The following is a 20002-nucleotide window of genomic DNA, read 5'->3' as shown; positions in this document are numbered from 1 at the left end:
TTGCGAGATGTATGATATTCCGTCATGTTAGCAAAGTCAACTGTGATGACGAGGTGTTTGGTTTGCTTTATTTGGCATGTTATATGTGTAGGCTGTGCGTAGACACGATGTAGATCGTAGTTGGACGGGCTGTTTCCCCGCAAGCAATAGACGTCATTTCGCCGTCTAGGTTATACCCGATATAGCCCGCAGCCCACAGGCCAACATAACTTTGAATTTGGATACATGTAATTTTGACCAAAATAACTTATACGATAACTTACCAGATGTATGAAATTCCATGCAATCAAAGTCAACAGTGATTGCAAGCTTTAGTTTAATTTCTTTCACGTTCTAGGCTGTCCGTAGTCACGATTTAGCGCCTAGTCAGACCGACTAATTTAGCCCATTTTGAGTCAAAAAATCATTTTAGTTTTAGGTAGCGCATAAGATAGTTGTTATAAAATCATATCAATATGCCATTTCATGACATGGTCTTTAGCGACGATAATTACACGGCCTGTAGACTGCTTTTAGCCCACACTTTTGAAAACATTTGAACTAGCGTTTTCTTTGCTGTCACATAAAATTCATAGTCATAGACATTCTACATATGGACTGTCATTCATGTGAAGTTTAATACAAATCAAATTTCGAATTTTCAACCGCTAGATGGCACAAGCGAAGCCCTACTGAGACATGACTACTCCTACTGGGACTACTGCCATCGCCAGACGAGATCACTTTAGCCAGATCTCGCGATAAACATTTCCGCCATTTTCAATTTTATATTAAACGAGACAGCAGTTGAACCTGTCGGAGAGCAACACTCACAAAACCTTACCATTTCTAATTCAAAATTGTAAGTATGCGTGCTCTTTTTGACATGTTCAGTATTTAAATTCATTATTTGTTATGTGTAGGAACCGTGAAATAATAGCGTGAGCATTGCAGAGTATTTGTTTTCTCCAACAATTAACGTTACCTGCACGTGTAACGTTACTGCAACTGTGTGGCCTAAAACTAAAATTGATCTAAATTCAAGCTGGTAAGGATGAAACACATTGGTCCAAACTGATAAACGGTCCACACAAACACAATAACAAGTAGCTCAGTTTCGTTCCACTTACATTGCATTTGCCAGTCAATGTTGTGTTCTCGCCAGCATCTCTAACATTATGAGTGCGCTTACATTTGAAAAAACAACATTTTGGTCAGCAGGTAAAATGGTTTGAAAATCAGACCGAAAGCCTCGTACCGAACAGTTCAACACCTGTATCGTTACACCCCTAATATATGTGTAATTGTGTGTGTGTGTGTGTGTGTGTGTATATATAATTAGTGCATCACCATCATGCAGGCAAAAATGTTCAATTATTAATACAAATCCATTAACAATATTGATATAAATTATATAGTATCAATCTATATTCCATTGGAAATCATATACATGTATCTTAACTCTATATTGGCCAGCTAGTGTGCATCCAAGCAAAAGTGAATGACTGTCACAATTACTGTAATTAGTTAAAAGATGATTGTAAACAAAGCTTTTCTTGTGCAATTGTTTTTCTTTTTCTCGTTTGGCAGACGCAGTGATGACCAATTTTCCATCGGGAACAGAATTAGAAATAAAAAATGCCATTTCTGGCCATTTTAAACAGGCACCAGGGAGAGCAGGGGGTGGTGGGTATGGGAATAAAGGCAACAATTGATTTGTTTTATAAAATTAAATATTGTATTTGATCATTTTTATGTTTGTATAAGTTGTTAATATAATTTTTCTAAATAAATCCTTTATATTTAATTTGTTTGGATGTTTTTCATTTATTAGAACCTGTTATATTTGAGTGAAAAGAATCCTTTAGCCTCATTTTGTTGTCTATCACACGTATATGTAGTCCTTCAATAGCTGTGTAATTGATGATTGGTCTATTCTTGGGCTGTGGTTAGACGTCTATTAGATTTTCACTGACAGCCCAAATTCAGCCTTGTTTTAGCCTAGACGTCTGGGCTGGATTTAGACGGCTAATAGACGTCTTTTAGACCAAAAATTGCTTGGTGGGTTCATGCAGTTACTTTCAAGGTTACAAGAAGCGTTTAGCAAGCCAACCTACCTTGTGCACAAACCGACTTCCTGGCTGTGGATTGCCAATTATAACGTTGCAAACAACATCAAGTTTATGGGAAAGAGCCTAAATAGCGCGTTATAAGACGTCAATCGTTGTGAGCTGCGGAAATTACTTTCGTATTGAATGTAACGTTAGCAGTGTTTTGGTCTCAGGACGTGTATTTCGTAAAGCACACCTTTCTTTAAGTCTCCACTTATTTGAAATGTTAAGGCGGGCAAGGTAAAGATGATTGGCGGGACGCCAACAAGTAGTCCCAGGGTGGAGACTAGACGATGGGGCGGAGCATCACATTTGGAAGGAGCGACAGGTCTCGCCCCGGGCACTTCACTTTTCATTGGTTCATGATTAGAAGAATAGAATTTGTGTAGAAAAGTGAACGTAACCTTATTATAACGGTGAATGACTTTGATTATAACTGGAGTTTTGCAAGATTAATCTAATGAAATTGACTACTACACTGTTTTTAAGATAAACTTTCTTAAACAAGTAATAATTACTTGAAAACTGTTTTCAAGGTAGTTAAGCTACCGTCAAGCTAGTGAAAAATGAAGTTAATTTAGTAGCATCGCTAATTGTAGTTAGCTACTCCCCCCACAGTTTTTCTGTGCTACCTACTGCTGTTGCTACTAAGCAACCAAGGACACAGAGTAGTTGCGCAAACAGCCCCGTAAAGAACCTCCGCCTACTTCTCCATCCCCAGGGCAAATAAAAAATGTTTTATGTTTATTTATTTATCTTGTTGCGATGATAGAAGCTATTGCTATCTAGTATAATTATCACTTTTATAATTAATATTACCTTTTTAAGTATGACCAGAAGGGCACTTTAATATTTTGACCAAAGAGGCAGGGGCTTGAGCCCCCCCTGGCCCCTCCCCTGTATAAGCCATTGGTTTCTAGTGACTGTCAGCTATAACATGTAACTCAATTACATCCATAATCAAACGTGAAAAATACAGTTCTGATTACACTTTAGGGTAAACTACTGTAATATTGCTCTTTGTAAATGTTTACAATAGTTTAGCATGAACTATAATGCATTGCTGTATTTAACACTGCAGTATACTAGGGTAAGTTTAAAAAACTATAGTGTCTAAGATATTAGTTAAAGTTTACAATGCTGTCTAGTGTTATTTTCATGTGGATATGTCTAAACTAATCGATTTAATGAAGAAGCCAAAAATAAGAACAACTATTTTAATCTAATTCAATCTAATTTGGTAACTTTGTTTAAGTTAAATGTTTTATTTAATTATACATAACTTTCTCTCCGTAGGTTGTATAAATCTGCTTTCCTAATATCTGGCGACTCCAAACTCCAGAGGTGGCAATCATATTACACACAATGAGACATCACCACCGCTATTTGTCTTTACTCCTCATCTCCACTATTGTCCTGTTCTGCTTTTACTCTCAAAACTCTTTGGTCATTTTTACCTATAATTCTTATTTTGGTTATGTGACCGAGCGCGCTCCGTGCGGGTGTGGCACATGTGCGCTTGAGCAGGGGCGCGCGGACTGGTTCAGTGCACATTATGAACCGACAGTCCATCTGCTGCTCAACAGCAGCAACAGCGTGTTACACACAGACGTCTTCAGGTGGTGGAAGGTGAGTTTGCTGAAAATTTGCAGGAAGCACAAAGTTGTGTGCAACCAAGAACAATTTAAATCAGTTGATAAATCTGTCAGCACATGTGTATTCATTAAAAGACAGTTTTAGGCACATTGGTTTAAGTCATATGGATCACATGCAGTTTTTGCACGAATCATGTAGAAAAATATGAACATACAGTATGGAAGATTTTCCTGTTTAAAGACGGGCTGGGCAGTTCCAGGAAACTGACACGAAAGAATATTAGATGCTGGCAGCCCTTCAACAAAACTCATTTATTTAAACAAAATGAAAACAAGACTGAACAGAACAATCCCTTCAGGGGAAAAACATGAACAAAATATCTTTTACAAAACAAAACTTGACTTAATTTAAAGAGACCAGGGGCAACAGGACCAGAAGGGCATAAAGACAAACGATCTAGAACAGGATAGCAAACACAAGAGGGCATTTAATATGAGAGGAACGAAAGATGCATTACAAGGGCAATAGGTGAAGGACTTGAACTGAGATCGGGATAACGAATATGGAAACAAGGGGGCGGGGCTAAGACACAGCAGGAGAGTACATGGCACACAGAATCAAACAATAGCCAGGTGGTTGAAAACACAAGACATAGGGCTGTCATGATCTCGTCACTTCAAACTAGAAAAACAACCGCAAGAAGGGTTGGTGTCACGATCACCAAGGAGGAGAACCCAAGCGCAGGCAGCAGTAGAAAAACTCTAAACTTTTATTAAACAAAATCCATGTCTGGGGGAAAGCCAAAACTGAACAAAGATACACTCCAACAAACCTGGTAGCACAGGAACGAGGCAAAGTAACCAAAGCAAACAAAATGAAACGGCACAGGACAGCAACACAAGGGCATTAAATATGAGAACTAACAAGGGTCTTCCACACAAAACACGTGGGACTGTCGTGACCCTGCCTCAAGACTAGAAAAGCAAGACAAGATGAGGCATAATCATGACAGCAAGATCATGAAAGGCAGTTCCCAGCATGCTTTGCATGAGAATGGCTGTGGAGAGTAAAAGTATAAAAGTTTATTTATGCAGGTATAAACCAGATAAGACTTAGAAATGTTTGATGATGTTTATGTGAAAACTGGAACATGTGGTCCAAACTAGTGTCTTGCTGCCATGTACAGTTGTATTCAAAATTATTCAACCCCCAATGCTGTAAATGGTTTTAGGGAATTTAGTGTACATTTGTAATTGTATTCAGAATGAAATCCTACAAGGACCTCTTAAAGAACCATATGCAACTAAAATGACATCAATTAGTTTTGTAATACAGTAGTAAATGTTTCTTTTGTGAATTCTTCATTGACATAATTATTCAACCCCTTAAAGACTACCACTCTGAAGAACAGAGGTTCAATGAAGTGTTTTCAATCAGGTATGAAAACACCTGTGAATATCAGGGTGCAGCAATAAAGCCTAATGAGCACCAATTAGGCAGCTTTAAAATGACTGTGATACTCAGCTCCTTCTAGACATTTACTGGTGTGGTTACAAACATGGTGAGGTCAAGAGAATGGTCCAGGAAGACAAGAGAACAGGTGATTACTCTTCACAGGAAGGGCAATGGCTATAAGAAGATTGCAAAGATGTTAAACATACCAAGAGACACCATAGGAAGCATCATTCGCAAATTCAAGGCAAAGGGCACTGTTGAAACGCTACCTGGTCGTGGCAGAAAGAAGATGCTGACTTAGACTGCTGTGCGCTACCTGAAGCGTAGAGTGGAGAAAAGTCCCCGTGTGACTGCTGAGGAACTGAGAAAAGATTTGCCAGATGTGGGTACTGAAGTTTCTGCTCCGACAATACGGCGCACCCTGCGTAATGAAGGCCTCCATGCCAGAACTCCCAGGCGCACCCCCTTGCTGTCCCCAAAGAATAAGAAGAGTCGACTGCAGTATGCCAAAAGTCATGTGGACAAACCACAGAAGTTTTGGGATAGTGTTCTGTGGACTGATGAAACAAAATTAGAACTGTTTGGGCCCATGGATCAACGCTATGTTTGGAGGAGGAAGAACAAGGCCTATGAAGAAAAGAACACCTTGCCTACTGTGAAGCATGGCGGGGGGTCAATCATGCTTTGGGGCTGTTTTGCTTCTGCAGGTACTGGGAAGCTTCAGCGTGTGCAAGGTACCATGAATTCTCTTCAGTACCAGGAGATATTGGATGACAATGTGATGCAGTCCATCACAAATTTGAGGCTTGGAAGACGTTGGACCTTTCAACAGGACAATGATCCCAAGCATACCTCCAAGTCCACTAGAGCATGGTTGCAGATTAAAGGCTGGAACATTTTGAAGTGGCCATCGCAGTCACCAGACTTAAATCCGATTGAGAACCTCTGGTGAGACTTAAAGAAAGCAGTTGCAGTACGCAAGCCTAAGAATGTGACTGAACTGGAGGCTTTTGCCCATGATGAACTCACCTCACTTTGTCATTTCAAACCTGCATGACATTCTTTCTTCCGCAGCACACAAAAGAAGTAATTATGAAGAATGTTGTTTACTGGCACCCATTCACTTGCATTGGTTTTGTGTCCATACAATATAATTTTATGAGTTCAGGCACGGTTAGGTTACCAACTTTTTTCAAAATAAGTTATTTTGTGTTCCGAAGAAGAAAGAAAGTCATACAGGTTTGAAATAACAAGGTGAGAACAATTTATATTTGCAATTAATTAGCTCATTTTTTCCCTAAAAAATAAAAAAATATCATTGTCTTTATGTCAATTTTTACCCACCCCACAGGGTCTACAAAATGTAACACGCGTTGCCGACTACACAGAGGTGGTGAAGAAACTGTTTCCGCTCTTTCCGGATAAAGAACACTACTCAGATGCTGGTCCAGACCGCTGCAGAACCTGCGCTGTGGTCGGGAACTCCGGGAACCTGCTGAGATCCCATTATGGACCTCTCATAGATTTCAATGATTTTGTCATGAGGTACAAAAGCACACAAACTTACATCTGACTTTAATTTTGTGTTTTTTATGTGTTTAGGAAATACACAAAACGTCTTTTTTGCCGTGGAAAAACGGTCCATTAAGATTTGAAAAAGAAAGAAATAGTTCTTTGGGGAATCAAAAATGGTTCTTATGACATTGCTGTAAAGAAACTTTTGAAGCACTTTTTTTTAAAGAGTGAAGCACAACTAATCCGCCTAAAACCAACAAAAACTTTTTTGGTTCTTTACAAAGAATGATATCATCAAATATCATTCAAGATAAAATAGAAAATATTCAGCGTGAAATTGCATTGGATGCAGCTATAAGGGTAAAAAATAACTGGATTTGTATTTGAACCTTTTTTCAAAACGTTGTATTCCTACATTTCAATTCAATATCAAGTTTTGCTGTGTTTTCCTTCAGGATAAATAAGGGTCCAACGGAAGGTTTTGAGAAGGATGTTGGTTCCAGAACCACTCACAGGATCATGTACCCTGAGAGCTCTGTGGATATGGACAACTCAACTCACCTGGTGTTTTATCCTTTTAAGATTCTGGATATGGAGTGGCTCATCAGTGCCTTCACCACTAAAAACATCAACAAGTAAGATTTACTCATTCTAATGATAAAACGTCCAAAATCTAATGCTGTACTCTTACCAAGAGAGAATCTCATATTGAACGTAACCATGAAATCAAAAACGACTATTAATATTTTAATGTATTATTGCAGAGCTGTTTTTTATACTCATGTGCACTAATCTGTCATCAAAAACATTAACAACAACATCTCTGTATGACGTTTGTCTCTGCCTGGGGGTGGAGCTATACTGAGTGTCAATCATAGACACCCGTCCACAGCTGAGACACCCTTTACATTTTCATGTAGGAGGAGTTTAAACTATAATTGGTAAATCTATAGTTGTCTGTATTACATTAGAGTAGAAGAAAGTATTGTAACATCAGCTTTAAAAACAAAACATCCTGCTGTAGGTTTACCCATAAAACCATCCATGCAACTGTTAAGTAATTTAAGAGGAATTAATAAAAAAACAACGACAGGGATATTTAATTTAATAGGAAAATTTCAGTTAACGTTTTTTTATTTGGTCTCTTCTGTTTGTTCCCAGAACATATAGGAAAGTGCCATCCACAATAAAGGCTAATAAGGACAAGGTGATTAACACATATTTTCTTCAAATAAATACATTTACTAACAACATAAAATGATTTTGTTTGTTGAAATATAATGTAGGAGAAAATCAAACTATACTAGATCACAACATTATATTAGTTCATTCACAAGTGTGCTTCACAAGGGACTTGTGTTATTTTTTTCTCTTAAGGTGATGATTCTCCACCCAGAATTTATGAAATATGTTTATGTGAATTGGACGGAGAGTCACGGAAGATATCCATCCACAGGCTTTCTAACGCTGATGTTTGCTCTGCACATCTGTGATGAGGTAAAACATTCATTATACGTCTATCAAATAAAATAAAAAAATCTCGAGAAATTGTATGTGTTGTGATTCCAATGAGACATTTGTGAGGTTTGTTTAACGTTCACCTCTCCATTGAGGTTTTTAGTACAAGCTGTTTATTTAAAAACAAGTAGTCTCTGTTTGGATTGTAAATATTAATTTGATTTGGATGTGTCACTTCTGGACCAGTGACAAAGATAAATGGAACGGAACAGCTTGCAGTACACAAATAACTTTCCCTATATACTGTAACTCAAGATAAATGTATCGCCTCTTTGTTATTTTTCTTTTTCTCAAATATGAAAGGATGAAACACACAAGTTATTCTGTGAGAACATAATCGTGTGCTAAAGCTCTTTTAAATGATGAAGACATGAACTCCTTCCCTCACAGGTGAAAGTTTTCGGGTTTGGAGCTACAAAGGCTGGAAAGTGGCATCATTATTTTGATGAAACGTTGACTCTGTATGTCAATGAAAGTCATGCTGGAGACTTTGAATATCAGACAATCCGTCGACTTGAGCAGCAGAAGAGGATTGTGATGTTCAAGGGTTGGACATGAACCAAAACGATTTGGAAACGCAAGGGCGGCGCCAGGACGTTTTTCTTGGGGGTGCTTAACAGTTTATAGAGAGGCTAATACAATTATAAAATGTATAAATTCCTTAGATAGACAACAGGCAATTTTGCTTAAATATATTGTTGTAGTGCATTGGCCTCCTATGGGTGCACTTAATAATATTGTTAATGAATTAAGTTTCTTTACATTTTTTAACAAGCCTGCATTAAATGCTGTGCGTTTAAAAAAAAAACTTTATGCAATGCCACATCTTGGGTCCTTCAATGGCCACTGCTTCGAAATAACCAAAAGCAAACTTATCAATGCTATGCTCTTCTGTTTTTTCGTATTTAAATAGAATTCCCAATAAAACGCTCTTATTTCAGCGTAATCTGTTGTAGTTTTAAAATTCTATAACTAAAACGTAGAATATAGCACCCGCACTTCGTACAACACAACATCCGATTTGCCACGGAAGGCATAACAATCCGCTTTACCTGCTCTTCAGATGCTCTTCTCTTGCTCTGGAGAGCTTCTCTTCCAGGTAAATGCGATTTATTTTAAGTAATGTTTTATTGGTTTCGCTGCTATCTGAAAGTCACATTTTCTGAACGGAAAAGTTCGACTAAGCAGCCTTAAGGGAGGGGTTAGAATCAGCCAATCGAACAGCGTGTAATTGAGGAGCGTGCATAACCTGCCTGGCCTGTTGTGTTTTAGGCACAACACCTGGGCTAAACTGTTTTTTGAATGGGCTATAGTGTGATCTATTGTATCTGTAATGTAAATATTTTTGGGCCATTCAAGAGCCACTCATTCCATGCAATTTTTACTCTCTACACTCGGTGGCGTGGGTGGTCAAAAGGATATTTAAATGTTTAGAGGAAACTGAAGACAGGTGTGGGGAATGAGCATATCAGTTTTGACAGGGCAATGTGCATTGGTGCGTATGGAATCAAGTATAAAATAAATATGTGAGAGACCTTTATGTTTTTCTGACTGTGTACCATTGAAGAAATCAATTATGTGCTAAAATAAATTTAATGTGAGCCAGAAGAATGGAAACGGACATTGTTCTAGTGTTTGATCAGTAGATGGAGGTGTGAGCCAAACATTATTACAGCGCCCAAGGCTGTTGTCTAAGGTTGCATACAGAACAGCTGACATTAAAATGAGCACAATTTTCCATTTATAAAACCAGAAACCCACTCATTTTTATCCGCACGCAATTTAGTTATGAAGCAGTATTGCATTTGCATATTTATGAACCCCAGTTAAATTCATTTTGTGCGATCTGCTTTTAACATGCAATCATTAGATATGAATAGAATAGAATGTGAAGATATAACCCGATATGTTTAATATTCCCTGAGTAATGAATGCCTATATTTCAAAGGTTGAAATAGTGAAGTTAATGATTGAAATGATTGAAATCTTTGATGCCAGAAATCTCATAAATAGATTGTGAGAAACATGAACAACTGAAGAAATATAGAGGGTAATTGAAGGTTTGTTTTCACTTTTGTATGATGCAGTCGGGTGTGCAGAACAGAGGCAAACATGATAGAACCGAATGGTGACGCACGCACAACATCTTTGTGTCATACAGTCCAGGCTGAGCTGCCTTTCCCAAAAGCATCGTAACCTTAAGTTAGAACCATTTTCATAGTGCTGTCGAGTCCGGACTCGAGACGTGTTTTTATGGTCTCGGACTTGTCTTGGACTCGTTGGTATTTACACTCGGACCTTTCTCGGACTTGGTCATCATTGGTCTCGACAAATGTTCAAGTCGGTCTCGTCCGAGTCCAGTAATTTATGTTTTATTTTCTCCTTCAAAACAAAACATTGATAGATCAATATTCTTGTGATCTGAAAACGAATGATCCGAAAACTTTTGCGTACTCTCGACTCAAGAACGAGCGCTGCGCGTGCTCATAAGTGCTCTCTTCACACCGCAGTTCAGCTCAGTGTGTGCTGTTGATGTAACTAAATGACTCCGGTATATTGGTTCAAGTCCGCGGGACTGTCATGCACGCCAGATAGTGATAACTTAATTAATTTGTGGATAATATAAAGTGTTTACGGGAGACGCTTAAACGCGAACGATTCAGCTGAACTGGTTCGACCGGTCCTCTAAAAATTAAGAACCGGTTCTTATGAACGATTTGTCCGCAGGGCGGCACAGAGAACATCAATCATTCATTATGCACGTTGTCAGCGAGCAGCGGCATTGTACACTTTGGTGAAGAATTTTACGACAGTGCGCCTTCTAGGAAACTTGTTGTAACAAAACTTTCCCTGAAACCTGCGGGACAACATCCAATTTCGTTTGACACCTGCAAAGGAATCACAAAGAGAGGTAAGTTAAGGCCATGTTTCAGAGTTTGCATTGCAGTTTGAGTTTTTTTATAAGTTTACAAAGTAGCCTAGTGCTTAAAGATAAAATTCATCGTATTTTTATTGTCATTGCGATATGAACATGCTATATGAGGATGGGCACCGAAGCGTGCTTTTAAACGAGCCTATGGTCTTTCTGGCGGCTCCTCTATCGAAGTTCGAACACGCACGAGCACGGGCAAGCGCACATACACACGCACGAGCACGGGCAAGCGCACATACACACGCACGTGCACGGGAAGGCGGGCGCACACACATACACACACACTCAAAGGTGTTTATTGCTGCACAGCCTTGCTGTTTGGAGGGCTGATGCTGATAAAAACAGTTCCTTAAAAAAGTGGTCTATTTTTGGGGGACACCAAATAATATGTTCAAGAATGGGAACATATTCAATTGTTTGCTGGTTATTTTTTACATTTTATTGGCAGAATAAAATTGTTACACTTCAATAAAAAAATGTTAAGGTACACTTCGGCTTAGATATGCTTTCTCTTGCATCACATAAATGATCAATAGTTAAGTATGTGGTCTTGTAGTCATGATTTTTTTCAGTCTCTGTCTTGACTGTCTCAATTGGACTCGGTCTTGACTTGTACTTGAACCTCTGTGGACTTGGACTTGACTTGAACTCGAACCTCTCTCGATTTGGACTTGACTTGGACTCGAACCTCATTGGACTCGGACTTGATTCGGTCTCGATTAGTCCTGGTCTTGGACTTTTCTTGGACTCGACAACAGTGGACATGACTATAGCCCTGCAATTGCCACCAATAGAGCTACGATAAACATGGCTTACGATGCTTTTGGGAAACGAAGCCTTGGTCAGTCTTGAGCAAAGAAGTCTGTGAAGGCTCCTACAGTATGTGTTAATTTATATTTTTACTCATGTGTGACGTCAATGTCATGGCTGGATGATTTTATGTTCCCTATAGTCACCCTGGTGTGCTAAGAAAATGTTATTATGAACAGAAATATACTTCAAAGATCTTTTACTCGTGATCTTTTTTTAGGGGTGCCAATGGCCAACGTTTATTTAAACAAATCATAATAAGAGGCCTACATATAATATTTACATTTACATTTAGGAATTTGGCAGATGCGACTTACATTGCTTTATCCTATACATTTATACATAGGTATGTGCAATTCCCTGGGATCGAACCCACAACCTTGGGTTGTTAACGCAGTGCTATTACCGCTGAGCTACTGGAAAAAATAGAAAAAATGTTCTACTTAATCTTATATTTTTATGTTTTTTATTATAAGGATTAACAATACATCTTTTCCTTTAGATTGTAACCTCTGTATGCAAACTTTTTTATTGCACTTTAGTTTAATAGATAAAAATACAGAATATGTGCCAGTCAACGTCTTCATACGCACTGCTCTTGACTGAAGAAATTTTGTTTCTTTATTTTACATCAGTGTGTTTATTTTATTCCTTGCGTGAAGAAGCAGTGTTTCATTTCTACATCAGTTTCTTTGTTAAAATGCTATTGGACTGTAACATAACCCATTATACCTGATGATAAGATTTTGTCAATCTCTACTTTTACCTCAATAGTCTGTCATTCGTTCTTTATTTTGAAGTGGAACACAACTATCCCTATACACTTGCACCAGCCACAGGCAGCAAAAAACTGAAGTCATAGCCGATTGGTCCGGTTGGCTGTATAAAGAATGAACACTTTCCTGAAGCTGACTGATTTTACATCATTTATGTATGATGGTGCATTTTCCCATTTTAAATAGCTTTCCATACCATTTCCTGTGGCTCAGTGGTTAGCAATACTAAGGTCATGGCTTTGATCCCAGGGGATTGCAAATAGTCAGAAACAAAAAATACTTTTGGCCTCTAGGGCCTCCAAATGTTTAGAACCGGCCCTGGAATCCAAGTTCCCATTAAAATAGTGACAACACCAATCACTTTAACAGTTCATCAATTATTAATTCCATATACGTCATTAGAGATTGTCATTCATCAAAGTTACAAATCACATCAGAACAGTGTTACACAATTCTTTATAGAAAATCTAGAAAATCACATACAAAGAATAACATTATACAATCCCCAAATCAAAAAGTTTAATATAATAGAAGGACTTATAAAGCCATTTTGACTGAACGTTAGTTCAAAAGAATCGAGGAAAATGTGAATATTTGATCTGTCAGAACCCATTACAAAACAAGTGGAGTATCCGGATCGACTGGTAGTTTAGGGTCACAAAACAGCTCTCAATGAAACACTCAGCTCAAGTGTCTGCTTTCGACAACACAACAGAGATTCATGTCATGCGGATACTCCGGGGATTAAAATTGCTCCACTTCAAAAATCGAAAGCACACCAAAGGAGGTGAGTGAACTCGAACATGGATTCACATGTGCCAGGTTTTACGAGAAATCTTGTTGATTTATTGAGTTATCAGCGTATGGTAGAGGATGTGACTTCAGTTCATATAATGTCTGATGTGATACACACATTGCTAGAAACATAACAATTTGTTTATATGACAGTGGCTTGCACAGACCTCTGCTAGTGCAGGGGCTGAAGGACCAAATAAGGGCACTTAAAAATAAAGACCATTCTCATATAAACGAAAAAAAGATACGTTTCTTGTTACTGTCATCTGTAATTTAATTAGCATACATTAATCCAACGTGAAAATACATTTGTAACTTTAGCCTTTAAAGTAAACTGTGTTATGGTGTAAAATTGCTCTTTGGTGATGTTTACGAAAAGACTATAGTTTACAATTTGGTCTAGTAGTTTTTTTTTTCATGTGGAACGTGTGTTGACAAAGGCTTAAAATAAATAGGCTACAGCTTTATTATAATTATCTCATTTGTCTACTTTAACGTTTTATTTCATGAATCATTATACATAACTTTCTCTCCGTAGGTCTATATATAACTCTGCTTTCCTAATATCTGGCGACTCGAGGTGTCAATCGTTTTACACACAATGAGGCATCACCACCGCTATTTGACTTTACTCCTCATCTCCACTTTTCTCCTCTTCTGTTTTTACTTTCAAAACTCAGTGTTGATTTTTACCTATAATTCTTATTTTCGTAATGAGACCGAGCGCGCTCCGTGCGCGTGTGGCGACTGTCCGCTGGACCGGGTGCGCGCGGACTGGTTCAGTGCGCGTTACGAACCGACAGTCCATCTGCTGCTCAACAGCAGCAACAGCGTGTTACGCGCAGACGTCTTCAGGTGGTGGAAGGTGAGTTTGCTGAAACTTTGCAGGAAGCACTAAATTGTGCGCAACCAACAAAATTTAAATTAGTTGATAAATCTGTCAGTACATGTGTATTCATTAAAAGACAGTTTTAGGCACATTGGTTTAAGTCATATGGATCACATTCATTCATTGACCGAAACCGGAAGACTTACCTGGGGGCAGGGCTGTTTCCAAGCAGGTCCCATCATGCTTTCCATGAAAATAGATCGGGAGAGTAAAAGCAGATCTGAACGTCTAAACAAGACGAGACTTTAAAGTGTTTGATGATGTTTAGCTGAAAACTGGAACATACGTGTTCGAATCAAGATTAGTATTTTCCTGCCATTTCTTTTAGAAAGGTGTCAAAATATTAACGCCTCTTATGAGTTATTAATATCAATTTATTTAAACCACAAAGTGTTTTTCCTCATACTGTAGGCCTACATGACAGCAAAGCTGTTTCTCATCAGTTGTAAACTGCTTAAATTGTTTATTGCGGCCTGTTTTAATTGTAGTTTTAGTCTAGTCTTTGTGTCCAGCTGTCATTTTAGTTTTTATTAGTTTTAGTCACACTCATACTCTTTTTAGGGTAGTCAAGTTTCAGATGACGAAAACTGATTATGTTTACTCTAGTTTAATCATTGAAAATTGTATTTTAGTCTCTTTTTAGTAATGTAATTCCATTTAGCCCAGTCAATGTTATAAATTCCTATAGTAGGCTATAGACGAACCAAAATTATTTTAGTCAGACCCATTTCAAACAAAGTTATCTTATTGTCACGCGTAACGGGTATACATGAGCGCACGACAACTGGGATATAATCCAAAGGGTACTTAATAGTAAATCCACAAACATATAGGAGCAAAACACACGTTAACATAAAACAATAACCGACATCAAACTGAGGGAAACACAGGGCTTAAATACAAGAAAAAACGCAATCAAGGGAAACTGAAACAGGGGAGAGATTAATTAACTAATAAAGACATCAGTCACAGAAGGAAAAAACAAACCAAAACAGGGTACAATACACACATTCTTCCAGACACGGAAGACGCTATAATAAGAATTTACGATCATCGGTAGGGTGGGAATCTCCAGGCACGTCACGATGCGATTACAATTCAGAGGGCTGCGATGCAATGATAAAACGTACGATTCCCGATGCATCTTTTTCCTATAAAAAAATTTTTTTTTCTTGCTGTGTTACTATTAAAATCAAAGTATTTGTAATTTCCCTGACCGATTTTACTTCCAATATCCTTTATTAAGAAAACAAATGGAAGTGATTTCGCAAATCAACTCGAAGGTTACATTTGCCAGCATTGCAAAGAACCAAAAGGAAAGTAATGACTGCCCTCAGTGCCCTGTAGTAGCATTCAGAATGCAAATAATTAATGCACGCTTATTTTAAAGATTTCAAAATGACATGGCATGAATCAAAACACGTAGACAATAATAGTAAACAATTGAAGCATTAGAGCATTTCTTTATTCAATGGCTAAATAACAATGTATTATTATCATTATGTACATTTTTATTCCCCAAACAGGGTCTACAAATTGTAACACGTGTTGCCGACTACACAGAGGTGGTGAAGAAACTGTTTCCACTCTTTCCGGATAAAGAACACTACTCAGATGCTGGTCCAGACCGCTGCAGAACCTGCGCTGTGGTCGGGAACTCCGGGAACCTGCTGAGATCCCATTATGGACCTCTCATAGATTCCAATGACTTTGTCATGAGGTACAAAAGCACACAAACTTACATCTGACTTTAATTTGATGTTTTTTTGTGTTGAGAGCACAACTAATCCGGCCAAAACTAACAAAAACTTATGTGGTTCTTTACAAAGAATGCTATCATCAAATATCATTCAAGATAAAATAGAAAATATTCAGCGTGAGGTTGCATGGATGCTGCTATAAGGGTCAAAAATAACTGGATACATATTTGAACCTTTTTTCAAAACGTTGTATTCCTACATTTCAGTTCAATAACAAGTTTTGCTGTGTTTTCCTTCAGGATAAATAAGGGTCCAACGGAAGGTTTTGAGAAGGATGTTGGTTCCAGAACCACTCACAGGATCATGTACCCTGAGAGCTCTGTGGATATGGACAACTCAACTCACCTGGTGTTTTATCCTTTTAAGATTCTGGATATGGAGTGGCTCATCAGTGCCTTAACCACTAAAAACATCAACAAGTAAGATTTACTCATTCTAATGATAAAACGTCCAAAATCTAATGCTGTACTCTAACCAAGAGAGAATCTCATATTGAACGTAACCATGAAATCAAAAACGACTATTAATATTTTAATGTATTATTGCAGAGCTGTTTTTTATACTCATGTGCACTAATCTGTCATCAAAAACATTAACAACAACATCTCTGTATTATGTTTGTCTCGACCTGGGGGTGGAGCTATACTGAGTGTCAATCATATACACCCGCCCACAGCTGAGACACCGTTTACATTTTCGAGGAATTAAACTATAATTGGTAAATCTACAGTTGTCTGTTTTACATTAGAATAGAAGAAAGTATTGTAACATCAGCTTTAAAACAAAACATCCTGCTGTAGGTTTACCCATAAGACATGCATGCATAATTTTATAGGAATTATTAAAAACACAACAACATAGATATTTCATTTTGAGTGAAAATTTAAGTTAAAGTTTTTATTTGGTCTCTTCTGTTTGTTTCCAGAACATATATAGAAGTGCCATCCACAATAAAGGCTAATAAGGACAAGGTGATTAACACATATTTTCTTCAAATAAATACATTTACTAACAACATAAAATGATTTTGGTGTTAAAATATGATTTAAAAGAAAATCAAACTATAACAGATTACAACATTATATTTGTAACAAATGGTGGTCTGGGAGGCAAGGTCGGATCCAAATGAAGCTTTATTAAAATATGTAATTCAATGTTTTTAACCAGCAAACAGGCAAAGGACTCAAAACAAGAATCAAACATTCATAAAACATAATTTGGTTAAAGAAACGTCAAAACCAAATAACCTAAACACTGTAGTATACTTCAGTATTTACTTTAGTAAACTGTCATAGATACTATAATGTTTCTAAACCTTAGTGTAGGAAATCCTTTAGTATACGACAGTTTCAATTCACCATATTTACTGCAGAATACTGAAGTATACTTTCACAAAGTGTAGTAAGTATATACTATAATATACTACAGTACACTACCATTTAAACACTAAAGAATACTTCAGTTTTTTTAATGTGAGACAAGAAAATAAGACACAAAAAAACTGTCCAAGAACAGACTCTTCATGTCAATCAACATTGTAAAATCGCAGGGGCGAAGCAATCGATTTATACATTTCTGTGAATATTTTGTGTGCTTCAAACCAAAGCAATTGTAACAAATGAACAAAGCAAGTCCGATGTGATCAGATGATAAATCTCTTTTTATCCTAACCAGAAGAAATAAAAGACATTCTTTCAATTCCTTTCTTTATAGTTAAATCTCATTGGTCCAAAATCTTGCTCTACAAAGCTTCAATATTTCTTTCTGGTTAGAAACTCGTTCAGGATGATGTTTGGACAAATTTTCGTCTCACGTCACATTGACGCTGACATGATTGACAGAAATATCTCTGGCATCAAACATTAAAAAGCCCATGGACGTCAGTCTAACAGCACAGTGATTCTGAGAAGAGTGCGGTGTAGACAGACGACCCTCCACACGTAGATCCTGCTACTGTTTGGTTATAATGTGGGGGGTAAATGAAGCTCAGCTGTCATCGCTGCTCTTTATTTAGCCTCACACACAACAACAACAATCAGAGAAGGAAGATCAGAGGCCTGCAGAGGTCAGAGGTCACGTACAGTGTCACACTAACAGGGAGTGATTGAAGATGAAGTTTCAGTGAGGATGATGATGATGAAGAGTTCGGCACAGGTGGGTTTAAACCCCACGTCCCTCCAGAAACCACATTTTCAACTTTTTATATTCCCTCTTTTTCTCTTTGTGTATCTGTCAGGGTGACCTTTCACATCAAAACTGTAGAAATTTGAAAAAAATGAATTTAAGAACAACGTGGTACTATTTGTTGCACTGATTTAGCCCAAAATTATGGTATTAAATTAATTTATTGACATTTTAATACTCCTATACAGAAATGTTGTACACTCATAACAAACGTATTTATTAGTACACAAAACACTAACATCCATACCACAGTTATATATTGAACATGGTAATGCTGTGGGTCAAACAATACTGAGCAATGTGTAATGGAGTGAGTGTGATTTAAATAGTGACTGAGTGATAGGCAACAGGTGAAGGTGTAATCAGAGGGGATCTTGGGAAATGGAGTCCATGGTGAAACAGTCCATGGTGAAACAGATGTCCCCAGTGTTTGGGGACATCTGGTGGCAGGGAACACATATATGACAATATTAGTTCATTCACAAGTGTGTTTCTCTTGGTATTTTTTCTCTTAAGGTAATGATACTCCACCCAGAATTTATGAAATATGTTTATGTGAATTGGACGGAGAGTCACGGAAGATATCCATCCACAGGCTTCCTAACGCTGATACTTGCTCTGCACATTTGTGATGAGGTAAAACATTCATTATGTGTCTCAAATAAAAAATATCTCCAGAAATCTTGTGTGTTGGGATTCCAGTGTGACATTTGTTAGGTTTGTTTAACGTTCACCTCTCCATTGAGGTTTTTAGTACAAGCTGTTTATTTAAAAACAAATAGTCTCTGTTTGGATTGTAAATATTAATTTGATTTGGATGTGTCACTTCTGGACCAGTGACAAAGATAAATGGAACGGAACAGCTTGCAGTACACAAATAACTTTCCCTATATACTGTAACTCAAGATAAATGTATCGCCTCTTTGTTCTTTTTCTTTTTCTCAAATATGAAAGGATGAAACACACAAGTTATTCTGTGAGAACATAATCGTGTGCTAGAGCTCTTTTAAATGATGAAGACATGAACTCCTTCTCTCACAGGTGAAAGTTTTCGGGTTTGGAGCTACTAAGGCTGGAAAGTGGCATCATTATTTTGATGAAACGTTGACTCAGTATGTTAATGAAAGTCATGCTGGAGACTTTGAATATCAGACAATCCGTCGACTTGAGCAGGAGAAGAGGATTGTGATGTTCAAGGGTTGGACATGAACAAAAATGCTTTTTAAACATTGGCAGAATGTATTAGCATACATAAAGAAGGCTTACAATATACTTTAACTTCACTTATACTGAATGAATTGATTCTGAAGTACGCAGGATTCAGATTCCTTCACTGGAGAAAATGCTATGAAATAAATTCCCTAAACCAAACTGTCAATCACAGTAAAATGGCCTCCAGCGAATTGAATGTGCCAATAAATACACTGTACAAAGACTGATCTTCAAAGTCAAGGCTGAAGTAAAAATGAAGTAGGCTAATAAAAAAATGTTCTAGTATAGTTATGAAAACACAGTGAAAGTACCAGAATCTGCAGTTGCTGAAAGCATTAGATTTTAACTTTGATATGACATTAATGTCAACTTGTAAATTATATATTTTTTGTATTTCTCTTGATTGAACAAGAACACATGCTTGCCTTTTAGGTGAATCCTCGTGAAACAGCTGAAAATGTCCTAATGTT

General features: G+C 37.5%; 2 protein-coding genes across 4 annotated transcripts; both read left to right on the top strand.

Moving 5' to 3' along the window:
* Window positions 1–21: 21 nt before the first annotated feature.
* LOC130415985 (CMP-N-acetylneuraminate-beta-galactosamide-alpha-2,3-sialyltransferase 1-like) lies at window positions 22–9688 on the top strand. Its single transcript, XM_056742026.1, has 7 exons — window positions 22–841; window positions 3387–3719; window positions 6493–6686; window positions 7112–7291; window positions 7818–7863; window positions 8034–8153; window positions 8565–9688. Exons 2-7 carry the CDS (start codon window positions 3456–3458, stop codon window positions 8730–8732), a joined length of 972 nt encoding a protein of 323 aa, XP_056598004.1. The 5' UTR covers window positions 22–841; window positions 3387–3455; the 3' UTR covers window positions 8733–9688.
* A 3186-nt stretch (window positions 9689–12874) lies between these two features.
* LOC130416034 (CMP-N-acetylneuraminate-beta-galactosamide-alpha-2,3-sialyltransferase 1-like) lies at window positions 12875–19756 on the top strand. 3 transcript variants are annotated; one of them, XR_008906005.1, is made up of 7 exons: window positions 12875–13479; window positions 14026–14352; window positions 15903–16096; window positions 16376–16555; window positions 17062–17107; window positions 18151–18290; window positions 18837–18949. XR_008906005.1 is itself a non-coding variant. In XM_056742121.1 (7 exons), the coding sequence occupies exons 2-7, from the start codon at window positions 14089–14091 to the stop codon at window positions 19527–19529; spliced, it is 972 nt and encodes a 323-aa protein (XP_056598099.1). In that variant the 5' UTR covers window positions 12887–13479; window positions 14026–14088; the 3' UTR covers window positions 19530–19756. The 3 variants fall into 3 exon arrangements, 1 of the variants encoding a protein (XP_056598099.1); XR_008906004.1 differs by adding an exon at window positions 19362–19390 and having other exon boundaries at window positions 12876–13479; window positions 18151–18956; XM_056742121.1 differs by lacking the exon at window positions 18151–18290 and adding an exon at window positions 19362–19756 and having other exon boundaries at window positions 12887–13479; window positions 18837–18956.
* Window positions 19757–20002: the final 246 nt, after the last annotated feature.

The sequence above is a fragment of the Triplophysa dalaica genome, chromosome 25 (assembly GCF_015846415.1).
Source record: "Triplophysa dalaica isolate WHDGS20190420 chromosome 25, ASM1584641v1, whole genome shotgun sequence".
Taxonomy (NCBI): Eukaryota; Metazoa; Chordata; class Actinopteri; order Cypriniformes; family Nemacheilidae; genus Triplophysa; species Triplophysa dalaica.
Note: the sequence above shows the minus strand (reverse complement) of the source record. Positions and strands in the feature narration are given on the sequence as shown.